The sequence below is a fragment of the Musca vetustissima genome, unplaced genomic scaffold (genome assembly GCF_032173495.1).
Source record: "Musca vetustissima isolate MV318-11 ecotype Yass unplaced genomic scaffold, APGP_CSIRO_Mvet_v1 utg25315, whole genome shotgun sequence".
NCBI lineage: Eukaryota > Metazoa > Arthropoda > Insecta > Diptera > Muscidae > Musca > Musca vetustissima.
The window spans coordinates 16,526-41,216 of record NW_026883492.1 but is presented as its reverse complement, the minus strand read 5'-3'; the positions used below and the strand labels follow the sequence as shown (position 1 = coordinate 41,216).

Genomic DNA, 24,691 nt, shown 5'->3' with positions numbered 1-24,691 from the left:
CCGCCACGGCATTGCGTAGTTTTATACAATTCAAAGATGGTGCTGTCCTGACCCCATTGAAGCCGGCTTGTAATTTAGATTTTACCAGCGATGAACATTTGGACAATGGTACTGATATAGATATTGACAAAATGTCACAAACTGAATTGATACTGTATGTTGAGAGCATTGTGAAGAAAGCTAAACTAAAAGCAAAACTTTGTTCATCCAAGAATTCGTCCCCCACAGACCTCTTGCTTGAGAACATTAAGTTGAGCATGCAAAGCAAGTATTCCCATTTTAAGTTTGTTTTCATTTCTTTTTGTTTCTTTCTTTATTAATCATTTATTCCTAATTCTTCAATTTTCGGTTATAATATTCAAAATTCATATATTTTAATTTTTTTTTCTAAACAATTACTAATTCTTATTTTCTAACAAAGAGTCCAAAGTATGCGGAAATATTATTCTTATAAACGTGATCTGAAATTTTAATCATTTCCAAATATTTTGAATTAAAGAATCGTTTTATTCAAAATGTTTAATTTCGTATATCCCATATGGTCTAGTGGCTAGGATATCTGGCTTTCACCCAGAAGGCCCGGGTTCGATTCCCGGTATGGGAAGATTTTTTTTCTACTTGCTATTAATTTTTAACAAAATATATATTGCAAATGAACCAAAAAAATCTTCCCATACCGGGAATCGAACCCGGGCCTTCTGGGTGAAAGCCAGATATCCTAGCCACTAGACCATATGGGATATACATTATATCAAAAGGTTCTAAACTGAGCCTTCTACGAGCAAGACAGATATCTTCGCCACTAGAACATATGGGATACATAAAAAAAGAAATATTACAGATCCAGATCTTCTGCCTGAAAGTCAGATATCCTAATCACTAGACAATACGGAATATCATAATGATTAATTTGATGACAAATTTACATTATTTGTAATATATAATCTCTACATAAGTCGTAGCATATTCTTGCCGCTAGACCATATGGGAAATTTTAATTAACTATAGTATTTTACAAAAAATGGTTTACATACCTTATAGTATTATTTTCTAGGTGCATTTTATAAAATTAAAAATTTAGTAGGTTAAAGAAGAATAATAAAAATTTATTGTGCAAAAAAAATCTTCCCATACCGGGAATCGAACCCGGGCCTTCTGGGTGAAAGCCAGATATCCTAGCCACTAGACCATATGGGATATAAAAATAACATAAACTTCTTCTCAACAGTTTAAACGCCGAGTAAAAGAATTTTTAATTGAAATTCAAACTCTTATTGAGATTACGAAGTATTTTTCTGTAAATTTTTCCTCGATTCAAACTCTTTCAAAATATAGATTATTTCCATTGCGGAAATGAATAAATTCCATACAAAAATCACTTACATAGTTTGGCATATTTCGCTTTCCTTTGATATAAATTCAATCGATTTAAACTTCAGATAATTTTTTATTTGGAAATTGTGTTTTACCTGAAATAAAAACGATTCCCAATAACAATCCGTATTTGTGATATTTTCAAAGGATAACTTCTATACGAAAATCCTTAATATAGTTGGGCATATTTTGTCTTCATTGTGTATAAATCGATCGATGAAGATTCCTAATTCGATCGATGAAATTGAATTCTACCTGAAATGGAAAATAACTTGTAAACGGTCGATATCGTTAAATAATTACTATACCATTCGTGGCCCCTAAGTTATTATATCTAATAGAAAAGTCAATAATTATGGTATGCAACAAAGAATCAACTCAGATTTCTAGCAAAAAAAAAAACTTCCCATACCGGGAATCGAACCCGGGCCTTCTGGGTGAAAGCCAGATATCCTAGCCACTAGACCATATGGGATATATAAAAGATACTTGATTATATCTGGGTCCACTATGCATTACATAACACATACAATAATCGCGGTAAAAATTCTGTAGATTGTAATATATGATGTTCAACCGAATATCCTTTCGTATTTTCGATTCTTCGATTTAAAACCCACACAGCATTCCACGTATACATATATGATCAGTTGAATTTAAATATATTATGATTTTCAATCCATTGTCAGATTTTTGAGGTTATGCTGTTAGGGCGAAGATCATTAATGTCCGATTTTCTATCGACCATTTCACTCAAAGATTTTTTTTTCACTCAAAAGATTCTCTGATTTTTCTCATAGTCAATACGCAAATGTCTCAGGTATTTCTCTGATATTCCCTCATTAAATCATTGAAAACAAATATTTTTTTCACCTTCAAGTATAGAGATTTTTTTAATCCCAACTAGAAAAAAATTACAAAAAAAATCTTCCCATACCGGGAATCGAACCCGGGCCTTCTGGGTGAAAGCCAGATATCCTAGCCACTAGACCATATGGGATATGCTATGTTACGTAACACTGTGTGCTTTGCGTATCGAATTTAGCATCCACATTACACTAGAAAAATTAATGTTCAATTAAACAAATTTTATAGAAACCAGCATTAACTTCTATAGCATTTCGCTTAGATGCTAGCCTTTAGATCGAAAGATCGTTTATTCAAGTCACATTCAACCTCAAAGGACAGATTTTTCTGAATAAAATCTAAACAAAATGGTAATAACCCGCAAATTGTGAGTAATCACGAGAAAATCGTAGATCTTCAGTGTCAATTTCCTCACTTCAAGAGATATAATTATCATTTTCAATATTTTAACATATTGAAATTCTTATTCCGTTCAGTAGGTTATAGTCATATTTTAATAATACTATTTCAAAAATAATATGAATCGATATTATATTCATATAAAATATTCTAAAACATATTTGAAAAAAATCTTCCCATACCGGGAATCGAACCCGGGCCTTCTGGGTGAAAGCCAGATATCCTAGCCACTAGACCATATGGGATATAAAACGAAAAGTGATCATGGAATAACATCAATATGTTATTTTAATAAATATATTAATCTCTACTTCGAATCGAAGCAAAATATTTTCCTAAATATATTTCCGAAATAATATAAACATTTATTCCAAAATTATGTTGACTTTATGCGCATAGATTCTATAATCTATAATATAATTAAATATTTTGTTTCGAAAAAAAGAATATTATATGCAAGAAGGGACAGCTTCTAATATAGTTCCTAAAAAATTTTGTATAGATCGACACTAATTATTACATCAAAGCTATAAATTATTTGTATGCATTCTATTATGAATCTATTGAAACTTGTATGCAATGTCCAAATACAAATAGAATGTAAATTGGAGCATTTGTTCTGTTTATCAGAATATTAAGTCGAAATATAACCAAAATTGATAATAGACACATATGGTCCTATTATCTATTTGAAAACTTCCTTTTTTCCCATTGAAAAAATATATGTTATTTTCATTTTGGATGTTCTTATCACGCCAAAACAGACCCTCTTACGAAGATCCTATATTTATGTATCCCATATGGTCTAGTGGCTAGGATATCTGGCTTTCACCCAGAAGGCCCGGGTTCGATTCCCGGTATGGGAAGATTTTTTACTATATTTTAATAAATATAATATGGAGGAGGAATATGATGGGAACGTTTTGTTTAATTTCGAATCTTAATTTTCATGTTTGACCATATATTGGAGAAATCTGCTTATAGCGGAAATCCACCATAGACCTGAAACAAAAAATCCTTCCCATACCGGGAATCGAACCCGGGCCTTCTGGGTGAAAGCCAGATATCCTAGCCACTAGACCATATGGGATATGTGTATTAAAAATATCGTAATTGAAAACACAGATCATTTTGATAAAAAAACTGTCCTATCAAAAACTTGTCTATAGAACATTTTGATATTGCATTGAATCTGCTTCTTTATACTGTTCTCTATAGATAGATTACCTCTAATTGGGAAGATATGTTTCTCATATGTATTGATAATTAGAATATATTAGCAAGAACCTTCCATCAAGAAGAGAAAATAGTTACATAGTTGTTTATACCTTAAAATCGATCTATATAACGTATATATGGGTTTATGCGTTTGTGAACCTTCTCACTCATCATATTTGGATTCATTTAATCCATGTGACCCGTCCCAAAGTACATAGAGGGCGTATGTTGAGTCTTTGAAAAATATATATTCGACCTTCTAGAGGGTTTTAAGATATGATAAGTGTATATCTCACGAACTCTAAGATCTTCTGTAGCTATCCTGTAGAAGCCTTCTCATTTTTAAAAGAAAGAACGGCCTTTCTGTCCTTTCAGATCATTTCAGATCTTTGAGTGTGTAAGTATAAACTTTGCATATCTTAAATACGTCGTATATATATTGTAAATAATCTACTACTTTTTTTGGATAGGTTAGGAAATTTTAATCAGATTTATTTTCAAATTTCGGTTTCTTAGAGTGTAAAAGATGTCCATTTATATAAGTCCTCATATGTCTTCAGGGTTACAAGGGAGTAAAAGACCTCCCGAATACATTTGTTAGGGTATAGCCTTTTAATTATATCATATTTAAAGGTTCCTATCGGCGTGCTCCAACCTATGTGGCTGATATTAGGTATAACGATTTTTTAGAGTGTACACGATTTCCTCTCTGAAAATATAGGTCTTAATTTGAAAATTTTATATGGCTAAAAACTATATGTATGTATGGAATTTAGACCTTATAATGCAGTACATATACTTTGAATATATTTCACTACTGCTAATATTATCGGTCCACGTTTTAGAATAGCCACCGAATACATCCGTTAAGGATTTTATTTATAACTTATTTTAAGGGTCCCAGCGGCACAATCCGACCTAAGAGAATGTAATTTAATATTAGAAAGTAAAAAATCTATATGTATAGAAGGACCCTGTCGACCACCAAATAAATATCACTGAAAAACGTCCGCAGAGTAGAACGATTTCGTTCCTAAAGTGCTTTTTTCTATTCGCTTCGCAAGATGTTCCATAGTTTCTTATAGTTCAACCGTTCAGGGGTACACTTCAGTAAATCCAGTCAATCGAACGGAACTTAGTGAACGAAAACAAATGTTAACGAACCGGATCTGGTACGTATCATTCCTTTTGTTGAATAATCCCTTGAACTAGTTCGTTCCAGACGGGCCCAATACATATTTTTATAAATGGTTTAATATTTCTAGAAAATATACGTTCCGTGGAAGATATTTTATCTTAACTACAGGGGCAATTGGATGATCGAAAGAAGTGGACCTTTCGTTGAATAGTTCCTTTTAACTAATTCGTTTCGAAGGGAAATAACTCTAGAATTCTGTAGAAGGTTTTATATTTTAAGAAAGTAGACGTCCTATGCATGATATGTTTCTGAACTACAAGAGCAAAAGAAACTGGATGAAGAAAGCAATCAGAACTAGTTCCTTTGAACTTGTTAATTTCGGAAAGGCTTAACTCATGAATTCTGTCGAAGGTTTTATATTTCGAGAAAGTAGACGTTATGTGTAAATATTTTTTCTGATCTACAGAAGCAAAAGGACCTGGACGAACAAAATAAACAGGACCAGTACCGATCGTTTCTTTGGTGGTACAGTTCCAATGAACTACTTCCTTCCATCCGGACCCAATTCCAAGTATTCCTATTGTTGAATATTTGCTTTGAACTAATACATTTCAGAAGGACCTACCTATTGAAGTCTATAGAAGGTTTTATATTTCCAGAAAGTTTAGGTCAATTGTAAAATTTTTTATTTTTTCTATAGAAAATATGTAGATGATCTAAAGAGGTTATTTGTTCTATATGAATGTTATTAATTTATTTACGCATTTTTTTAGTTCAAATTAATTTTTATTTTTCAAACCCCATCCCGAAAATTAGTTTATGGTTAATTCTTTCCCCTCATAAAATTTTCTAGAGAACATCGGATAACAAAGGTAACAGATATAACTACATACTCGTATTGTTTATGCGTCCATTATTATTGTGTGTTGAATTTTTCATTTGTTCAATTTTATTTTATGCTTATGTTTTTGTTGTTGTTTTTTTTTATTTATTTTTTGCAAACAGTATATATTTGTGTCTATTTATATATAGAATACCCACCATGCATATGCCACATACATACATAATTCCAAAAACAACAAAACTTTTAAATGCTCCTTCTACATGTCAAAAAAAGTGATTTCAATCCAAAAAAAATCTTCTCAAAAACTTTTTCTATAAATGTTGAAACTATTTTGAGTATGAAATTTCAGAAACTGATCTTTGTACGATTTTTTTTTTTCATTTTTGTCGCCCCTCTTTCCTTCGGCATAGATTCCAATAAGAGTCCATTAAGTGTCGATGGCCAAAAGAAGGTGCCCGACAAGGGACCCGTTATGCTGCTCTATGAGCTGTTCACCGATGTCCATTTCGATTGCTCAACTGTTGACGGGGCTCAAAATAATTGCCGTTTCAAAATGACGGTAACAGTTAATAATAGTAAATTTGATGGAACTGGTAAGTGAAAGAAAAATCGTCTGCTATATTTCATTTCATAATTTAATCTATTTTTTTCTTGTTTCTCTCCCCCCGCAACAGGACCCTCAAAGAAATTAGCCAAAAATGCTGCAGCCAAGGCAGCCTTAGCATCACTCTGTAACATTTCCTATAGTCCCATGATGCATCCCCAAAAGAATCTCCCGCTACCATTGGACGATAAGTCATCGTCCATGGAATTGCCACAAATACATGCTGACACCATTGGCCGTTTAGTTTTGGAAAAGTTTATGGAAGTTATCAAAGGACAAGAGTCGTATTCACGGCGTAAAGTTTTGGCTGGCATTGTCATGACGGAAAATATGAATTTTAATGAAGCTCAAGTAAGTGGAGGGACAACAACAACACACAATACAACAAACTTTTAGTTATTGTCATCATGGACATCATCGTTGTCATCGTCATCATCACCATCATCATTGTCATTTATAGGAGTTAATTAAAAACGGAAATTGTTAACAATGATAGGATTTATTGTGCTTTAGAGAGTCCACTTTTCCCTACCCCCACCCTAACTTTGTAGAACAATGTTAAGCCATTTTGTTAGACATTTCAAAAAGTATAGAGAGAATAATTAAAATGTCATGGTCATGTGGTTTTATAAAAATGGCCACAACACACACACACATTCTCACTTACCCACATAGATAGCCATATGTGTGTGTAAAGGAACTCTCTTACCATTAACATGCTAAGTTTTTCATATTGCCATTTGTATTTTTTTTTGTCCGCATATCCGTTTCCTGTTAAGATTTATGGCATTTCTTTTTTTTCACTTTTACCATAACCTGTTCCATTTCACATTTTTTGTTTTTGGTTTTCATTTCCTCTCCTTGTTTTTTTTGTGTTAAATAGTGGTAACACCAATTTACATAAAAATTCCTGTATTAAAAATAGTAGTACAAAAAACCTCCAGCTAGCTCTGTGGTTGATTTATATTTTTTTAAGGTCAGGAAGAAGCCAAGAATACACTGAAAAAAATTATGAATTATAATGAAGGTAACAAATCATTTTGTATAACCTCCCTCATGAGACGTATGGTATAAAGTTTTCCAATAAGAGATGTTATTATGGTATTCAAAGAAAAATGTCAATTTGAGAAAAATGATTGGATATCTATTTCATAACAAGGGTCGTTTATAAATGTCCATCACTGACTGGATTGTGGCATAAAATTTATATTTAGATAAAGTGCTATAATAGATAATTGCTTCGAAATAAATGCACGGTTTTTTTATGATTTGTTGCCATGTTAAAGTTAACATTATAATACCTCTGTCATAGAAGTCCTGCTCTCTATTTGCAAAAAACACTCTAGTAGTCGATTCTCACAATCCAATCCTCCCTAGATATCAATTGTTATTATTAAATTAATTTTGCAATGCAAGAAAAAAATGATAATCGTTTGGTGTCTGGACTCTTGGGCGGATGCATTAAAACTTCCCAACTATGCTCCCGAAGTTTGTGGTGAGTCACTGTAGATGTGTGCAGCCTAGCATTGTCCTGGTGGAACACGATACCTATCCTGTTGGCCAATTCTGGACGTTTTTTGGTCAATTGTTATCTTCAAACGGCCCAGTGGTTGATAGTAGAGATCAGAATTTAGTGTTTGGCTAAATGCATAGCAAAACCTTCCTGGTCGTTAGTCTTGGTTTGGACACCGTTTGAGGTGCTTCACCGCTCTTTGACCACGATCGTTTTCTCACAGGGTTATCGTATGTGATCCATTTCTCATCTCCAGTCACCAACCGTTTAAGAAATGGGTCTATCTCATTCCGTTTGGCCAAGGCTTTACAAATGGAAATTCGATACATCCAATTTTTTTTTCTTTTAATTAGTGTGGCACCTAAACATTTTGAATCCAGCTTTGTGTAAATGGTTTAAAACAATTTTATGGTCGATTTTTAGCTCCTGTACGTTGTTACGAATCGATCATTTCTCGATTCATTATCGACATTTTCAACAACCGGCCTAATGGATTTCTTTTTCCCCAACCTAATATATATATATATATCACAGAGTGATCTATGCAGATTACATAGCTCATAATTAAATCGCACTAAGGGAAGATGGAATATTAGTGGAAATGAGGAGTAAATCTGACCTCGTAAAATTAGTTATATAAATGACCATCTATTCATTTTTGAGTTGGGATATTGATCTCCCATTTGCTTGATTTTCATAGGGTCCCTCACTGCTTAAACTGCACGGATTAATTGCTAGCATGGTACGTGGCACTATAAACGTTGTCCACATCCAAGTACGATTCAACTCTGACCGTAAAAAATCAGTAAGCATCTCTCGATAGGGTAATCAAATTTACCGCAATTATTGATTGAAGCTGATTTTCGAAAAAAGTAAGGTCTAATGGCTCTGCCGGACTGTAAACCTCATCCCTCAGTCATAGGTTAAGAATTGAGAGGCGTCTCAACAAAATCTTTTGGGTTTTCCGGAATATTGTTTAGTATTTTAGGTCAGCCTCAATCCTAATTCGGTATTTTTGAATGTTTTCCTGGTCGCTTTTCCCAATATATGGCTAAGAAGCTTCCCCTGCCCTCTCACAAAAAAAATCAGTATAGGTTAATGTTTTGTCCCATTCCATTATAGGGTTTTCAAGGTCCATGTTGCATTTTTATAACTTTCGCCATAAAACCTTTATGTACGATATTTGTTATTTAAAATTGGATATCTAAGGTCCACGGTTTGTTATGGGACCGTTCTTGACGTGTTGATTATCATTGGATAGACAAATCTATCCCCTTACCAAAAATTATAAATATATGCCGATGCTTTCGGGTAATCCCCTCCCCAATATTGGATAATTTTGGGATGTCGGCACGTTTTTCAATCAAATTGGCTATAATTTAATTTTTTTCTCATTGGTTGGCAAATTGTCCTATCAAAACTTAATTATAAATCCCCTATGTAATTTTAAATTGACTACAAAATGGTACATTGGAGATTTTGTGCAGAAATTTCAGACAAATTAGCCAATTTTAAAATTTGATTTCTAATTAGGTGTCAAATCTCACTACCAAAAATGATCAATATCGGTGCACATTTCTGTATATAATGGTGCCCCTCATTTTCGTTATTTTTTATCATTTCAGAAATGCTGTTCAACTGCGTTGGCTATAATTTAATATTTTGAGTACTCAATTAGATAGCAAATTTTCATTAAAACTTTTCATTTTCGACCGACCTTTGGGTAAAATCCCCATATAAAGTTCCAGCTCCTTCATTTGTTTTTATGGTCAAGGGACAATTTCCAACAGAAATGGCTATATTTAAGAATTGCAAATGACTGACTATATTTTAGAATTAAAATTGGTATTCGGGTATCTTCTCAGTAAACAATTTCACAAAACATTTTAATATAACTCCATAGTTTTACTTATCCCCCATATACAATTAATTATCGGTATGTTCAGGGTCCCAAACCAATTTCCAAGCTTAGTGTATGTTGTTTGGTACTTCGTTTAGTCTTCGCCTAGCCACCATATAAGTCCAGATGGATTTTAGGTACTTTGCATTTTTATATAATATGTTTTTATATTATATTTATTTTATGATATATTTGTGTATTCTTTTTTTAAATATTTTTTATATTATATTTTATATATTTTTAATTTAATTACTTAAAATATACCATTAAAAAAAGTATTTTGTCAGGAGTGGGATTTGAACCCACGCCCTCAGAGAGGACCAGAACGCTCATCGTACGAATTCTGTTTGAACAGAACAAGTTTTCACACTTGAGTCTGGCGCCTTAGACCGCTCGGCCATCCTGACATGATATCGGTCGTCACATAATGTACTGCCTGATATTAACATGAAAACCGGATATAATATTGACTCGATATTTACTAATAAATTATATATTTCAATTATTTATCAATGAATATTTTTGATAAGAAAATTATATAAATCCGCACTGTCTGTCAGAAGCATTTAACATTTTAGAATTATTTTTTCTCTAAGTGTGGATATTTTTTCAGTATTTCTAAACGAACATGAACCATCATATATCATTTAACATCTTCCTGTATCATCTACACCATTTAAATATTAACATATCTTCCATATTCCAATATTTTACATTTTTTCATTTTTTCTTTTCCTCTTTTGCAGGTCATTTCAGTTTCGACTGGCACCAAATGTGTCAGCGGTGAACATATGAGCATTAATGGCTCCGTTCTTAACGATTCACATGCTGAAATTGTTTCACGACGTTGTTTTATGAAATATTTGTATGCACAATTGGAGCTGCATTTTAATCCGGGTAAGTTTGTTCAAATCCATTACATTTCGATTTTTTTTCTTTCATTTTTGTTTCTCAATCATATATTTCTTTTTATAAGTAAAGAAAAAAAAAACAACATGAATAAAAAAATCGATGTTTTTTGTTGTGTCTGCATGTCTGTATTATTTTTTCAATGTTGCTCATATATATATATTTATGTTTGTTTTTCGGTTTTGATTTCTTTTTTCCATTTTCGAGAAAAACCGTCCCCTATTTGTTTCCTCCAACAACACCATTCATCACTATTTTCTCCACTAAAAAATGTATCATCATGTTAAACTTGAAAATCTTCCTTTGATATTTTATGTTTGCTTGAAATTCTTGGTGTTTTTAGTTTTTTTTTAATTTTTTTAATTTAAATTACTTGATGTTGTGTGCATTGAAATTTTGCTAAATGGTTGTAGTTGTGTTTTAGAAACCCCTTACATTCCAATTGTGGCATTGAGTCCTTCTGCAAAGATTTTGAGTGTGAAAGATCTACATGTATAAATATTTCATACAGGTATCAGACCTAACCAAACAGTTTATCTTAATAAATAAATTGGACACATATAAAATACAAACTATGTATGATGTACAAATAATAATATATAGGTTTGACCAGATCCTATCCATTTTCTGTAAATATTCCATTATTTAATTATTCCCTTCAAAAAGTATTTTGTCAGGAGTGGGATTTGAACCCACGCCCTCAGAGAGGACCAGAACGCTCATCGTACAAATTCTGTTTGAACAGAACAAGTTTTAACACTTGAGTCTGGCGCCTTAGACCGCTCGGCCATCCTGACATGATATCTGTCGTCACATAATGTACTGCCTGATATTAACATGAGTGCCGGGCATAATATTGAATATCGGACATAATTCACAGAGGTCAAGAAATCTACAGGAAAAAATTTTCGTTCCATTAAATTCCATATAAAATTATTAAGAACAATTCTAAATGTTTCTAGTTTACATTAATAAACCTCTAAATGTTGTATACCAGGCATGATCGACAAAATTCCACAGGTACTTCTTTTAGCCTTCGGTTCTATTGAACTCCATCCAAAATTATTGGGAATGTTCCCATTTTCTATACATAAATATTTAAATCAAATAATATCCCACGAAAAAAAGGATTTTGTCAGGAGTGGGATTTGAACCCACGCCCTCAGAGAGGACCAGAACGCTCTTCGTACGAATTCTGCTGGAACAGAACAAGTTTTCACACTTGAGTCTGGCGCCTTAGACCGCTCGGCCATCCTGACATGATAATAGACCTATATTACAACGTAATAGTTCCCGAAGTGCTCGTCAGAAACCTCATATTCTATCTTACCTCAGATTGAAATTGTATTTCGTATTGTCATATCCATCTGAAAACGTTTTGTCAGTCGATATAGGTTCATGTTTCGACATAGTCTCCAAACTTTAAGAACGACGGTCAATATAGGTCCATATTTTGATATAGTTTCTAAATAGTTATTCTGATTTATATTATTCCGATTCTCAATCTATGTTTCATTTATTTTGTATTTCTCAAAGGCAATGGATTTACTGGAATAATGCCTATTACAAGTATTTTTTCTGTCTTAAATACAAATAGTTTAGTCATAAAAAGTATTTTGTCAGGAGTGGGATTTGAACCCACGCCCTCAGAGAGGACCAGAACGCTCATCGTACGAATTCTGTTGGAACAGAACAAGTTTTCACACTTGAGTCTGGCGCCTTAGACCGCTCGGCCATCCTGACATGAGGTCTACTGGAGATTTTGTGCGACCTAGTTGGCATACAATTAAATTGGATTCGCGATCATTTAAAAATGCCCCCATAATAACTATCAAATAGTTATTCAGAAAAAATTTCAAAAGACATGTAATTCTAATCTGAATAATATAGATGAGATATATTTTTACTATTTTATGTATTCGGCTTTTGAAGAAAAAAATTCTGTTGTTGAAAGTTTTTCCAAAAAGTATTTTGTCAGGAGTGGGATTTGAACCCACGCCCTCAGAGAGGACCAGAACGCTCATCGTACAAATTCTGTTGGAACAGAACAAGTTTTCACACTTGAGTCTGGCGCCTTAGACCGCTCGGCCATCCTGACATCACGATCGTTTGGAGATTTTTATTAAAGTATTTATAAAGTCACAATTTTCAATACCAAGAGTATTAATAAATATTTAAAAAATAACATCATTATGAATTATGAATCAAATTTACCAGAAAATCAATTTCCTCTTAAAATTCTGATAATAAATAAAACTAAAAAAGTATTTTGTCAGGAGTGGGATTTGAACCCACGCCCTCAGAGAGGACCAGAACGCTCATCGTACGAATTCTGTTGGAACAGAACAAGTTTTCACACTTGAGTCTGGCGCCTTAGACCGCTCGGCCATCCTGACTTGTTGTCACATTGTGTGTAAATTTCGGTGTGTAAATAAATTACTAAATTATTATTAAAAATAATATTTAAAGTAAATAAATTACTATTTATTATTATTAAATTATTTAACGGCATGTGATGTTTAAATACTATCGATTTGCTTGTATAAATGCAGTACAACAATATTAAAACTAAATAATATAGTATCTTATAAAAAGATACGGAACATATTCCAGTTTTGATTAAATCATTGAACTTCATTTTCATTTTTTATTTGATTTCACTACAATCTATATTTGACAATAACAATACACCAAGTAGTTTCTTAACATGAATTTTAGGGCGTTTCCGTTCTTTTTTTTATCAAACGCGTGTTGTGATTATTAATTAAATGTTATTATTTATTTTGAATACAAATATCATAAACTAAAAAATCTTTCCCATACCGGGAATCGAACCCGGGCCTTCTGGGTGAAAGCCAGATATCCTAGCCACTAGACCATATGGGATATGTACAGTCGTACATTTACACATCACACAACTATTTTTAAAATTCTTCGTTACGATTTATGTTTAGTCAAAAAATAAACCTGTTTTGATGATCTCTTCACACTGACGATGTGCGCCAACTAAAAATACGAAGATAACATTGAAACTATTGGCTGGTAGAAACGGCAGCATATTTCGTGATCAATTATATTCTCTAGTATTCTATTTATAGAATGTTTGTTGTTGTTTTTATACCCTTCACCACACTGTGGTACAGGGTATTATTTCATTAATGTGTGCGTGTTATCGTCGTGCTATTGATGTTGTTTATTAATGCTTAATAATTTATTGTTGTATTATCTGTGATTTATGTATAGAACATATTTTTGTTAAGTTCAAAATAAAAAAAAAACTTCCCATACCGGGAATCGAACCCGGGCCTTCTGGGTGAAAGCCAGATATCCTAGCCACTAGACCATATGGGATATATATTATGTAATGTAAAGATTTTTAATTGTATATTGATTTTTCTCTCAAGTGATCGATGTTTTAATCGGATCGGTGTTATATGTGCAATATATTAATTTAATCGGAAACCGTAAATTGGAAATAGTGAACTCATTTTTCATAGTAAACAAATTGAAATCTTTAAAATATAAACATTACAAAAAATATGTCTAAAAACCTGTAAAAATTGAAATCTATTTCTCTGAAGATGACTATCGAAGACAGTCAAAATATTGGAAAAAAATAAAATATTAGAAAAAAATAAAAATTCAACAAAAAAAAAAAATTGAAAAAAAATTATTAAAAAAAATAAAAATTCAACAAGAAAAAATTGAAAAAAAATTATTAAAAAACAACTTAATATAATATATTATATTTAAATTTTAATACAAAAATAAATAAAAAATTAAATATTGAAATATAAAAAAAACTATTTCCCATACCGGGAATCGAACCCGGGCCTTCTGGGTGAAAGCCAGATATCCTAGCCACTAGACCATATGGGATATAAAACAAATAATATTTAATAGTAATGTTGAGCGGGTATATTGGAAAATTTAAAATTTAGTGGCCGTATTCAGAAATAAAATTCAGAGTCTCTACGTCTTCGGAAAATCGAATATTCACTAAGTGAGAAAAAAATTCAAGCTTTTTATTCCGAATTGTTTCCCCGATTTCAGACTACTACTAATCAGAACCTTCGTCAATTTCCATAAATAATAAAACAATGAAATATACAATACAGACCGACGTTGACCAAGAGAATAGAGAATAGTTGTGTGATCAATAATTTCAATATTCAATATTTTTTGTCGTTCAACTGAAACATTCCATTAGGTTTGAAAACACGGAAATGTATTTTGAAAGGTCTAGAGAATAAGTTGCAAAGATTCCAATCTTAACCTATTTTCTACGATATCTCTTAGAATTTCGGACACAATTACCTCGTACATGATTGATAGGTGGTATAGGGCAGAAAGGGTGTATATGGCAATAGTAAGCATATTTTTGATCAGAATCAGAGCTCTGTCGATTTATGGCTGTCCGATTATTGAAACATTCCGAACTGTAAACTGACATTGATAATCGTTGGTAGGAAGAATTTACAAAATGTGGTCATTTTTGGTAGGAAGATGTGTAACCCAATAAGAACCGAAAATACCAAATTACAGCCAAATCGGGTGGGAAACGTGTCAATTTCAAAGCTCGATCATAAATATTGCGAACTCTGTCGTGGTTTCATCAGACAGACCGACAACAATAAATCGACATAGTTCTTATTCTGATCAAAAATATGCATACTACTGCCCTATACACCCTGTCTGCCCTGTACCACCTATCAATCATGTAAGAGGTAAATGTGTCCGAAATTCTAAGAGATATCGTAGAAAATAGGTAAAGAATCTTGCCGCATTTTTTGGTCTTTGGTCCTTCACCCATATTTTGATCTGTTTCACCAAGTGGAAAAAAGGCCCTTCCTAGTAGTATATATCCGATATGATTGAAATTGGTTTATTAAAAAATTTGAACAAGACCTGCATTATACTTTATGCTACATGTGACTCACATAGTTTCCAGGTTCTGTAGGAACGGACAAAAATATAAAGAGTTAGATTAAAGCACTTTGCGTCCTTATGTCCATCCTGGGTACCTGCCGATTTTATCGATTGATTTCTTTCAATGGATAATGTGAACAGATCTTCCAAAAAATCTAGACACAAATTTTCTATATGTTTTCAACAATAAGGTATCATACTTGTTAAATAACAGTTTGAAATCCGTCGATGTAGCAGATTTTACAGTCTCTTCAGTTGTTAAATTTACTAACTTGTAGCACATTTTCGACATTGTGTCTTCTCGACTGATAACTTAAACGGCCGTCTGTCTATCGTCCGGTCCAATGTTTCTAATGCCAAGTTATCTGGCATTTATTGTTGGAAAACGTTGTTATGCCGACAATTCTAAAATCAACTCTGCTTTAGTCGATAAATATTGAAATTCGATTTATAATCATCGGAAATCGAAACATTGCTAACAAGATTATTAAGTTCATCATTATTAATATAAACTGTATATCGATCCGTTAATTCGTTTTCGACATAGAGTAAGCATTGCAATAGACGGGAATTTGAGGCGGTATTCGCGGTATGCCGACATTGAAGATTATTATGAAGTTAGAGAGTTGCTAGAATCTATGTATCTCCAGTAAAGGGAATTTGCAATTTAAATGCTATTTTGCCAAAAACAAAGTTGTCTACTTGGATAAGACAGGACCTATTTATTTTGCTCATTACCTTTCCTATCCAGGATTATTAAAAAAACACTATTAAAAATTACGTTAATTTCTAAATGGTGTAAACTGAAACCTCGTAACGACGGAGTCTAGGCTAAAATATATATATATATTGTATTTGACAAAAATGTTCGTTATAATATTCTTATATATGTATATATATTATGCATGTTTGAATGATAGATGTTATCTTTCATATTTATTCTAACATGTAAATAATTGACATTACATTTTTTACAAATATACAAATTAAAAAATATAAAAAAATATAGACTAAAATCCCCACTCAACGGGTCTCAAATCTAAAACTTTTGGATATATATAAAAATTCAATTACATACATCTCTATCTCATGATATATATAATTTGTTGTTTCTTTTGAAAAAAAAAAAACAATTATAGAATTTTTAAGCGAAAACCAAAACAAAAAACCTATAAAATAATTTTCTTTAGATATTGAAGTTTGTTTTGAATTTCTCTCTCATCTCGTAAGTTTTTTTGGATGATAATACAAATACAAATATTTTGCGCTCAAACACACACGACGTCGCCCTAGAGTAAAAAAATATATTATTTTTTTCGAATTAATTTGTATTATTTTTAGAAGATATTTTATTTCGTTTGATGAACTACCACAAAATGATTTTATTTTAAATCCAATCATTATTTTTTTTTTAAATGCCTAAGCCTGAAAAGAATTTCACACACACATCATTTTCACTTAGCCCAGATGCGAAAGCCAAAAAACACGATTTACAATACCACAATATATTTAATTTTTTACTTACTTTTTTAATCACCTATTAAGTTTTGTTATCAATACTTGACCCTTATTTAACCATCATCACCACCTATCACAGTTTCCACATCTTTTCTCAGTTTTTCTTTTTTTACTTCTCTTATTTATTTCAAATTTCATTATAACCTATTTTCAAAAAAAAAAACTAATTATTTTTTTCTTCATATTAATAATTTAATAATTAAAAAAAAAACAACTACATACAAACGAATTTAATTAATAATAAAAACAAAAATTTATTTTATTTATTTTTATAGCAACAGCAAATCAGTCAATTTTCGTGAGGAACCAAGAAAATGCGCAATACCCGTACAAATTGAAAACCGGTGTACATTTTCATCTGTACATAAATACAGCGCCTTGTGGGGATGCTCGCATTTTTAGTCCCCACGAAAATGACTCGAGTGTTGATAAACACCCAAATAGGTAAAAATATCTTTACAACTAATTTTTTTCTTATATATACCTTTACATATATATAAAAAACTCTATATATATATACTATTTTTTATATATACTTTTTCATTTTTGAAAATCTTTTAAAGTAAATTTTCTTGAAATGCAAAAACAAAACAAAAATGTTGACCAAAACAAAAAAATTTACAAAATATTTCTTTTGTAGACCAAGTAGAGTAAAGATTTTTTTGGAACCCAAAGAACAAAACAAAAACAAAAAAAGAAACTAAAAAAAGAACTCTTTTGAAGAATTTGTGAAATTTCTGAAGAAAAAAGTATTTAAAAATGGCATATCGAACAAAAAGACCAACGCGCGAAATTCTTCCCACTAAATAATGGGAATTGAATACGGGCCTTCTGGGTGAAAACACACACACACAAAACCAAAACGAACGGGCACAGTCTTCTTCGAAATCTGGCTTTCAGGATGAAAGTAGGCCTCAGAAAAAAAATTCTACGTTATTGAAATACTCAACACGCGCTCGCAAAAAAGAAAAAAAAAACTTTCCCATACCGGGAATCGAACCCGGGCCTTCTGGGTGAAAGCCAGATATCCTAGCCACTAGACCATATGGGAGGTTAGTAGTGGCCATTGTATCAGTGTCTCACAAAATGTTGTTTCTTCCATTTTACCACTTTTAAATACTTTTCATTCGGAAATTTCCAACAAGTTTTATTTTTAGATTTACCTTCTGTTATCTTCTTCTTCTTGCTCTTTTGTTGTTGTTTTTTCGTTTCTTTTAATTTTATAAACCAACCACTTGAAATAAAAAATCTGTTTAAAAAAACCACTTCAGTTTCTTCAAAATCTTCAAAATTTCCAAAAATTTTAACGTATCTCCTTTTTTTGTATTTTTTCTTTTTACCTCTTCTTTTTTTCTTCTTCTTTCTACTTCTTTTCTTGTCTTTCCTTTCTTTTAACGTAATGTATTTTGTTTTTGTTTTTGAAAAAACTCTTCTTATTCCAAAATCCATAATACTATTTTTTCAAATTAATAATATTAATAATAATTTTTTCTTATTGTTGTCTCTATTTTTTTCTAACAAATGCTCTCTTTTTTGTGTCGGCGCTCTCTTTTAATTAATTTTTCTTTCTCAAATCAAATCTCTATATATCTCTCTACTTATGTCTACGTCTGAAACATTGTGGAATTTTTTTCTAAAACAAAAAAAAAAAAACAATTTATTTTAATCGATGACAATAAACAAAAAAACTTATGTTGCTGTAAAAATGTCTATTTTTGTTTTCTAACACACCACCAACCACCACAACCAACAACAACAAAAATTTTCCTTTCCCGATTCGATTTCGAAATATACGAAAAAAACACTAAACTAAACTTGTGATTCGAAATCAATCGTGTTGTTCCACACCCCCCTCTGAAAACCCCCCACGAACAAATCTCTCGAATAACAAATCTCAAATCAAAAAAATCAATCTCACCACACCTGTACAGAAAAGCACGTGGTCAATTGCGTACAAAGATTGAGTCGGGTGAAGGTACCATACCCGTTAAGAGCAGTGATGGCATACAGACCTGGGATGGCGTATTGGAGGTAAGTTTTTTGTATTTTAATTAAAAACTAATATTTCGATTTTAATAATGGTTTCTATTTGTAGTTCGGTTTTTTCGCATGCGAGGCTTGTTCAAAAAGTATGACGGATTTCAGTTGGATACGTGTGTTCGATTGTATTTCCTTGCTTCTAATAACCTACTGGGGTTAATTTTTTGTCAATATACGACTAGCATCTCATTGACACTGCTCAGAATATATGGGATTCAGCCTGCAACGAGGCAGATATGTTCCGATTCATAGCCATGAAATGTGGACCAAAGATCCATTATACCGCAATAAGTTATAATGCCCGACAAAGCCGCCAATTTGAAATGCTTGGCTAATTGTTTAAAACTGATTTCATGGACTTCGGTCCGTCCTCGATTTCGAATTTCAATGTCGTTGGAAACTGCCGCATTAGCCAAGAAGTTTTGCTGATAATGTTCGTATTCAATTTCCGTACTAAAATCGCTCAATTTAGTTCCAAATTATGTTGATTTTACAATGAGCAATAAAATTACCTCGCTTCGATCGAAATCTGTTCCACAAATTGTTCTATTCTTGAAAACTAAAGCTCTGGCATATTAACCCAAAGCAACGACTTAAAAATTCTGAAATTTATGGAAAATTGTTGCCGTTCATGCATTCTGGTTTGTGTGCAACTTTATAGAAAAAATAGAATTTTGATTTGTTTCAAAAACTTTAAAATACCATTAGACCAAAACGTTTCGCCATGATTGAGATGATACAAATTTTGTCTCAAAGGAGCAGCGGAACACGATCGCAAAAAACTGATTTCATAAGAAATACAAAATTCGTCATACTTTTTGAACAAGCCTCGTAACTGATTTTTGCGACTCAATGATGAGTCATTAACTCTTAAAAATCACCTTATTTTTTACGGTTCCATTAAGTCAACCTTATGCTTGTAGCAAGTTTTGCCAAGAACCTATAGTAGAACTCCATATATGTTCTATCAGTATTTCCTTTATCAAATGTTCTGTCTTTAAAGGACTCAAGGATTTTTCTAACCTAGAAAGAACTCAAAAGACATTTTATTTTAGAGGAGATAATAGTATTCTATCCATAGAAGTGCCCCATAGATCTTCTATGGTGAGAAGAGTTTAGTAGATCATATATTCATATAAAAACCTTAAGTCCTTCTTACCATAGAAGACCTCAAAAAGTCTTATATCTGTTGAAGAGCCTCAGGGGTTCTATCCCTAAAAAAGCAAGATGTCTTCTATCTGTAGTAGATCTCAAGATATTTCCTATCTTTACAATATGTATTTTGTTGTTTTGTAAATAGAACAGCTGAATAAGTATCATATTAAGAGGAGAGTTAAAGATGCCTTGTATTCATCAAAAAATTATGGACGTTTTCTTTCCACAGAGGAGCTCAAAAACTATTTCCTATCTATAGAAAAGCCGAAGAGGTATTATACCCATAGAGAATCTCAAGAAAACCTAGCAGAATGAAAAATAATTCTTAGAAAATAATTAACCGCTCAGTTCAGCCTCTTGTTGGAAAAATTAAATCCCATCTTTGAAAAAATTAACTCGAGTTATCCTTGAAAAATAGCACCTCAGATAATTCTGCAACTCTTCACATTATTCAGGAAAAAAATAATCCTTAAAAAATCCGGTCTTCAGATTCTTCTTGAAAACCAATTTGTAGAAGAAATAAACTCGTCAGACTCCCTTCGAAAAACAATTATTAAGAAAACTATTTTTTGTTTAGTCGTTCCTGAAAAAAATCTTGTCTATAGTTCAGATTATTCTTGGGAAAAAATAAACCTCTATCCTTTTAATAATCTTGAAAATAGTTTTAAAACTTCGCTCCCCAGATTATTATTCAAAAATAATTGTTACAAAATCCTCATTTCAAATTCCCCTTGAAAAGCAGTACATATAGAAATACGCCTATTATCCGCCTTGAAAAATAATTCTCCCACTCTTCAAATTCTTCTTCAAATAATTCAAAGAATTTCGAAGAATTAAAAATAATTAAATAAAAAATAAAATATATTAGAAAAAATCAAACCTTCGGTTCAGATTCTCCTTGAAAAAATCCATACTTCAGATTCTCCTTGAAAAGTAATTTATAAAAAATGCTTGCTTGCCGGAGAATGCCATGAAAAATAATCAACTCTTCAGACTCCCCGTTGAAAAAAATTATTAAGAAATTTTCGCTTTAGAAGAGTTTTTTTTTAAAATAATACCTCAAAAATTGGACGTTTCAGATTCTTCTTGAAAATTTATTCTGAAACATACCTATGCTTCAGATTCTCCTTGAAAAATAATTCTTACAGCATTCAGCTCTTCAGACCCTCCTGGAAAAAATAATTCTTAAAGAAATCCACGTATATAGATCAGGATATCAAAAAAAAATTACAATTCTGAAAAGAAATCATGAACAAACTCGTACTCTTCGTGAAAATTATTTTCATTTCAGTTCAGCATGTCTTTGAAAAATAGTTTTAATAAAATATGTTTAAAAAGTAAAGGCATATGCCTCAGCCTGTCACTTTTTGTTATTATATAAGTCTACGCCAGTCTTTGCTGGAATGTTTATATACCAATGGGTCAACAATTCCCTGATATCTTCCAAATTAACGATAATAAGTCAGAAATCGAATGAAAATGATATTTTAAAATATAAAAAAAAAATTATACCACCATTAACTGTTAAGAATAAGGTATTCGTTATGGGGCTTATAATTAAACATCGTCTTAAATTCTTAAAAATCCATGCTAATAAGCCAATATAATATGTTGGTTAGAATTTCCAATTAAATGAATACCGAAAAATACATGTTAATATTCATTTTTTGTTGTTGTGTAGTTTTTCTATTCGCTTTGTCTATTCTTAAAGAATTATCATAACTTGACGCTTTTTAGATTCCCCCTTGAAAATCATTTCTTTAAAAAATAAGTATTTAATCTTAGGATTTGGGAATCGGCTTTTAGTTCTATCCTAGTTCTATCCTATATTTCAACTCAAGGGGAATTATTTTCAATTTTATTAACATTGCTTCTTAATTCCCACCAGTATACTATTTCCATTTGTAATAACAATTTTCGTTCCTTTTTACAGGGTCATCGTCTTCTAACCATGTCATGTTCCGATAAAATTGCCCGTTGGAATATTGTCGGTATACAGGGCTCCTTGCTGTCATCGATTATTGAACCGATTTATTTGCATTCCATCGTTTTGGGCAGTCTATTACATCCCGAACATATGTATCGTGCCGTATGTGGTCGTATTGAAAAATCTATACAAGGTCTTCCACCACCGTATCATTTGAATAAACCACGATTGGCACAGCTGACATCATCGGAGCCACGTAATCAGGCAAAGGCACCAAATTTCGGTATCAACTGGACAATTGGTGATACCGAAGTGGAGGTGGTGAATTCTCTAACTGGCAAAACGGTCAACAATCAAATATCACGTATAACCAAACAGATGTTCTTTAATAAATATGGTAGCTTGGTGAAAAATCTACCCGGACTACCGGAACGTAAATTGACCACAGATTATGGACAGACAAAGGCCAAAGTTAAAGATTATCAGGTGAGAATGCGGATTTATAGGGAACTGGTGTTATTAAAAAATTTTAAAATGTTTTTTGTTTTATTTTGTGCTACAGATTGCCAAACGTGAATTGTTTGCCGCCTTTCGTCGTGAAGATCTGGGCAATTGGTTAAAGAAACCCCAAGAACAAGATGAATTTGCGCTTCCGGAATGACTGCATAAAATTGAAAATTTCAAACAAATAATTAACCAAGTTGTTTTCCAAAGTCAGGATGATCAGGATGATAACGAAGAAGGAGTCATAGAATTATTAGAAGAACAACAACAAAATCACATGTCCTCGTTGCCGGGTGAAAATCAGCAGCAGCAAAAACTCTCTATAATGCTGATGATGATTGTTATAATCTTTTATTTGAATATATTAGCAAAAATATATTTAACACAACAACAACAACAATTTGAAAATGAAAATCAACAACAACAACAAGAACAAAACCAATATTTATTATTATTAATACTATTCATAATCTTATTATTATTACAAATTCAATTAGTACTTATGATAATAACTTTATTATTATTACAACAACAACAGCAACCACAACAAGAACAACAACAATTTATTGAAATATTTTTAGCAATATTTCAGGTTAATAAGCAGAATGTATTACAACAAAAACCACAACAAGAATTATCAAATTTCTTTGTAGTTGTATTCGAAAAATTAGCCCAAATGGCTTTTGTAGTTGTTGCATATAATGACAAAGATAATTTTAATTATTACAAAAATGATAATAATAAAAACAACAACAATGACAAAATATACGAAACAACACCACCCATTACATCCAAGATGATTGGGTTGTCATTGGCATCATCATCATCATTAACTGAAACTTCAGTAAATCTTTCTCAAGCTACTTCTTCTTTAAAGAATTCGAAATTCCAAAATTTGGCCATTGTTTTCCAATTCATATTCATATCTAAGGCCATAGAATTTTTGCAATATATTAAACATAATTATAACAATAAATTTGTTATTGTTGCTCAAAATACCAATCTTCTCGATTATTATCAAAATATGTTGTTGTTCAAATACAATTGTCAGCCAAGAGAAGGACTTCTTCTTCAATGGTCTCAGCTCAGCCAATTTACAAATATAGAAGTCACAAAACAACAGCAACAAGAAATCTCAACAAAAACCGAAAGAGAAGACAATGTAGAAAAGTGTGAAGAAGAAGTTAAGCACCCAACAACAACAACGATGATGATGTATAAACAGCAAATAAACATCAGCAGCAGCAGCAAGGAAACTGCAAATAAAATCATTTCTTATCTAATGCATAAAGCAAATTTTATTATATTTTATAATAAATTGAGCTCTAGAATATTTCTAGAATAGAATGTAGCTAAGATGCTGGAACTAAGTAAAGCAAGTATTATGGCGTTTTAGTCTAAAACATCAAAAAAACAAACAAACAACCAAATTACACACATACAACACTCACACACAGAAAGACAAACATTTACAAACACAACATACCATTCAAACAACACACATCCTCAGTCAAAAGTTCGCCATTTATCATTAACAAAACACAAGTCAATTCATTATTTATATTATATGTATACATAGTTTTGTGAAACAAAGAGATTTTTGTTTTACACAATGTTTTTTTATTTTGATAACCACTATGCTCCTCGTAGATATTAGCCAAGTGTTTTTTAAGTCTTTTTTTTAATTATGTAAGTCCATATGCCACATTTTTTTACATGTAATTTGAAGTAGTTAATATTGAATCGATATAAAATTCAAAAGATTTCACATAAGAACCAAATCTTATTCCTTTCAATATTTTATATTCAAAAGTTTCACATCTATCGTGTTTTAAGGGTTTCTCTTGAAAAT

The 24,691-nt window shown here is 31.6% G+C and overlaps 1 protein-coding gene and 16 non-coding genes across 17 annotated transcripts; 3 read left to right on the top strand and 14 right to left on the bottom strand.

Moving 5' to 3' along the window:
- Positions 1 to 3: 3 nt before the first annotated feature.
- On the top strand, positions 4 to 23,050 carry LOC133330385 (double-stranded RNA-specific editase Adar-like). The gene is made up of 8 exons (XM_061538838.1): positions 4 to 108; positions 6,251 to 6,433; positions 6,515 to 6,795; positions 10,604 to 10,754; positions 17,489 to 17,657; positions 19,145 to 19,244; positions 22,342 to 22,821; positions 22,898 to 23,050. The coding sequence occupies exons 2-8, from the start codon at positions 6,313 to 6,315 to the stop codon at positions 22,994 to 22,996; spliced, it is 1,401 nt and encodes a 466-aa protein (XP_061394822.1). The 5' UTR covers positions 4 to 108; positions 6,251 to 6,312; the 3' UTR covers positions 22,997 to 23,050.
- On the top strand, positions 533 to 604 carry Trnae-uuc (transfer RNA glutamic acid (anticodon UUC)). The gene has a single exon. It is a non-coding gene; the product is annotated as a tRNA-Glu (tRNA).
- Positions 669 to 740, bottom strand: Trnae-uuc (transfer RNA glutamic acid (anticodon UUC)). The gene has a single exon. It is a non-coding gene; the product is annotated as a tRNA-Glu (tRNA).
- Trnae-uuc (transfer RNA glutamic acid (anticodon UUC)) lies at positions 1,126 to 1,197 on the bottom strand. Its single transcript has one exon. It is a non-coding gene; the product is annotated as a tRNA-Glu (tRNA).
- Positions 1,778 to 1,849, bottom strand: Trnae-uuc (transfer RNA glutamic acid (anticodon UUC)). The gene has a single exon. It is a non-coding gene; the product is annotated as a tRNA-Glu (tRNA).
- Trnae-uuc (transfer RNA glutamic acid (anticodon UUC)) lies at positions 2,303 to 2,374 on the bottom strand. The gene has a single exon. It is a non-coding gene; the product is annotated as a tRNA-Glu (tRNA).
- Positions 2,814 to 2,885, bottom strand: Trnae-uuc (transfer RNA glutamic acid (anticodon UUC)). Its single transcript has one exon. It is a non-coding gene; the product is annotated as a tRNA-Glu (tRNA).
- On the top strand, positions 3,435 to 3,506 carry Trnae-uuc (transfer RNA glutamic acid (anticodon UUC)). Its single transcript has one exon. It is a non-coding gene; the product is annotated as a tRNA-Glu (tRNA).
- Trnae-uuc (transfer RNA glutamic acid (anticodon UUC)) lies at positions 3,659 to 3,730 on the bottom strand. The gene has a single exon. It is a non-coding gene; the product is annotated as a tRNA-Glu (tRNA).
- Positions 10,139 to 10,264, bottom strand: Trnal-caa (transfer RNA leucine (anticodon CAA)). Its single transcript has 2 exons — positions 10,227 to 10,264; positions 10,139 to 10,183 (listed from the first exon to the last, which is right to left on the bottom strand). It is a non-coding gene; the product is annotated as a tRNA-Leu (tRNA).
- Trnal-caa (transfer RNA leucine (anticodon CAA)) lies at positions 11,438 to 11,563 on the bottom strand. The gene is made up of 2 exons: positions 11,526 to 11,563; positions 11,438 to 11,482 (listed from the first exon to the last, which is right to left on the bottom strand). It is a non-coding gene; the product is annotated as a tRNA-Leu (tRNA).
- Trnal-caa (transfer RNA leucine (anticodon CAA)) lies at positions 11,900 to 12,025 on the bottom strand. Its single transcript has 2 exons — positions 11,988 to 12,025; positions 11,900 to 11,944 (listed from the first exon to the last, which is right to left on the bottom strand). It is a non-coding gene; the product is annotated as a tRNA-Leu (tRNA).
- On the bottom strand, positions 12,384 to 12,509 carry Trnal-caa (transfer RNA leucine (anticodon CAA)). Its single transcript has 2 exons — positions 12,472 to 12,509; positions 12,384 to 12,428 (listed from the first exon to the last, which is right to left on the bottom strand). It is a non-coding gene; the product is annotated as a tRNA-Leu (tRNA).
- On the bottom strand, positions 12,739 to 12,864 carry Trnal-caa (transfer RNA leucine (anticodon CAA)). The gene is made up of 2 exons: positions 12,827 to 12,864; positions 12,739 to 12,783 (listed from the first exon to the last, which is right to left on the bottom strand). It is a non-coding gene; the product is annotated as a tRNA-Leu (tRNA).
- On the bottom strand, positions 13,037 to 13,162 carry Trnal-caa (transfer RNA leucine (anticodon CAA)). Its single transcript has 2 exons — positions 13,125 to 13,162; positions 13,037 to 13,081 (listed from the first exon to the last, which is right to left on the bottom strand). It is a non-coding gene; the product is annotated as a tRNA-Leu (tRNA).
- On the bottom strand, positions 13,581 to 13,652 carry Trnae-uuc (transfer RNA glutamic acid (anticodon UUC)). Its single transcript has one exon. It is a non-coding gene; the product is annotated as a tRNA-Glu (tRNA).
- Positions 14,046 to 14,117, bottom strand: Trnae-uuc (transfer RNA glutamic acid (anticodon UUC)). Its single transcript has one exon. It is a non-coding gene; the product is annotated as a tRNA-Glu (tRNA).
- Positions 23,051 to 24,691: the final 1,641 nt, after the last annotated feature.

Excerpts from the sequence above, each read along its gene's own strand:
- LOC133330385 (XM_061538838.1), top strand. The coding sequence starts at position 6,313 with ATGCTGCTCTATGAGCTGTTCACCGATGTCCATTTCGATTGCTCAACT. Across the intron at positions 6,434-6,514 it reads TAGTAAATTTGATGGAACTG|GACCCTCAAAGAAATTAGCC; the intron begins GTAAGTGAAAGA and ends CCCCCGCAACAG. Across the intron at positions 6,796-10,603 it reads TGAATTTTAATGAAGCTCAA|GTCATTTCAGTTTCGACTGG; the intron begins GTAAGTGGAGGG and ends CCTCTTTTGCAG.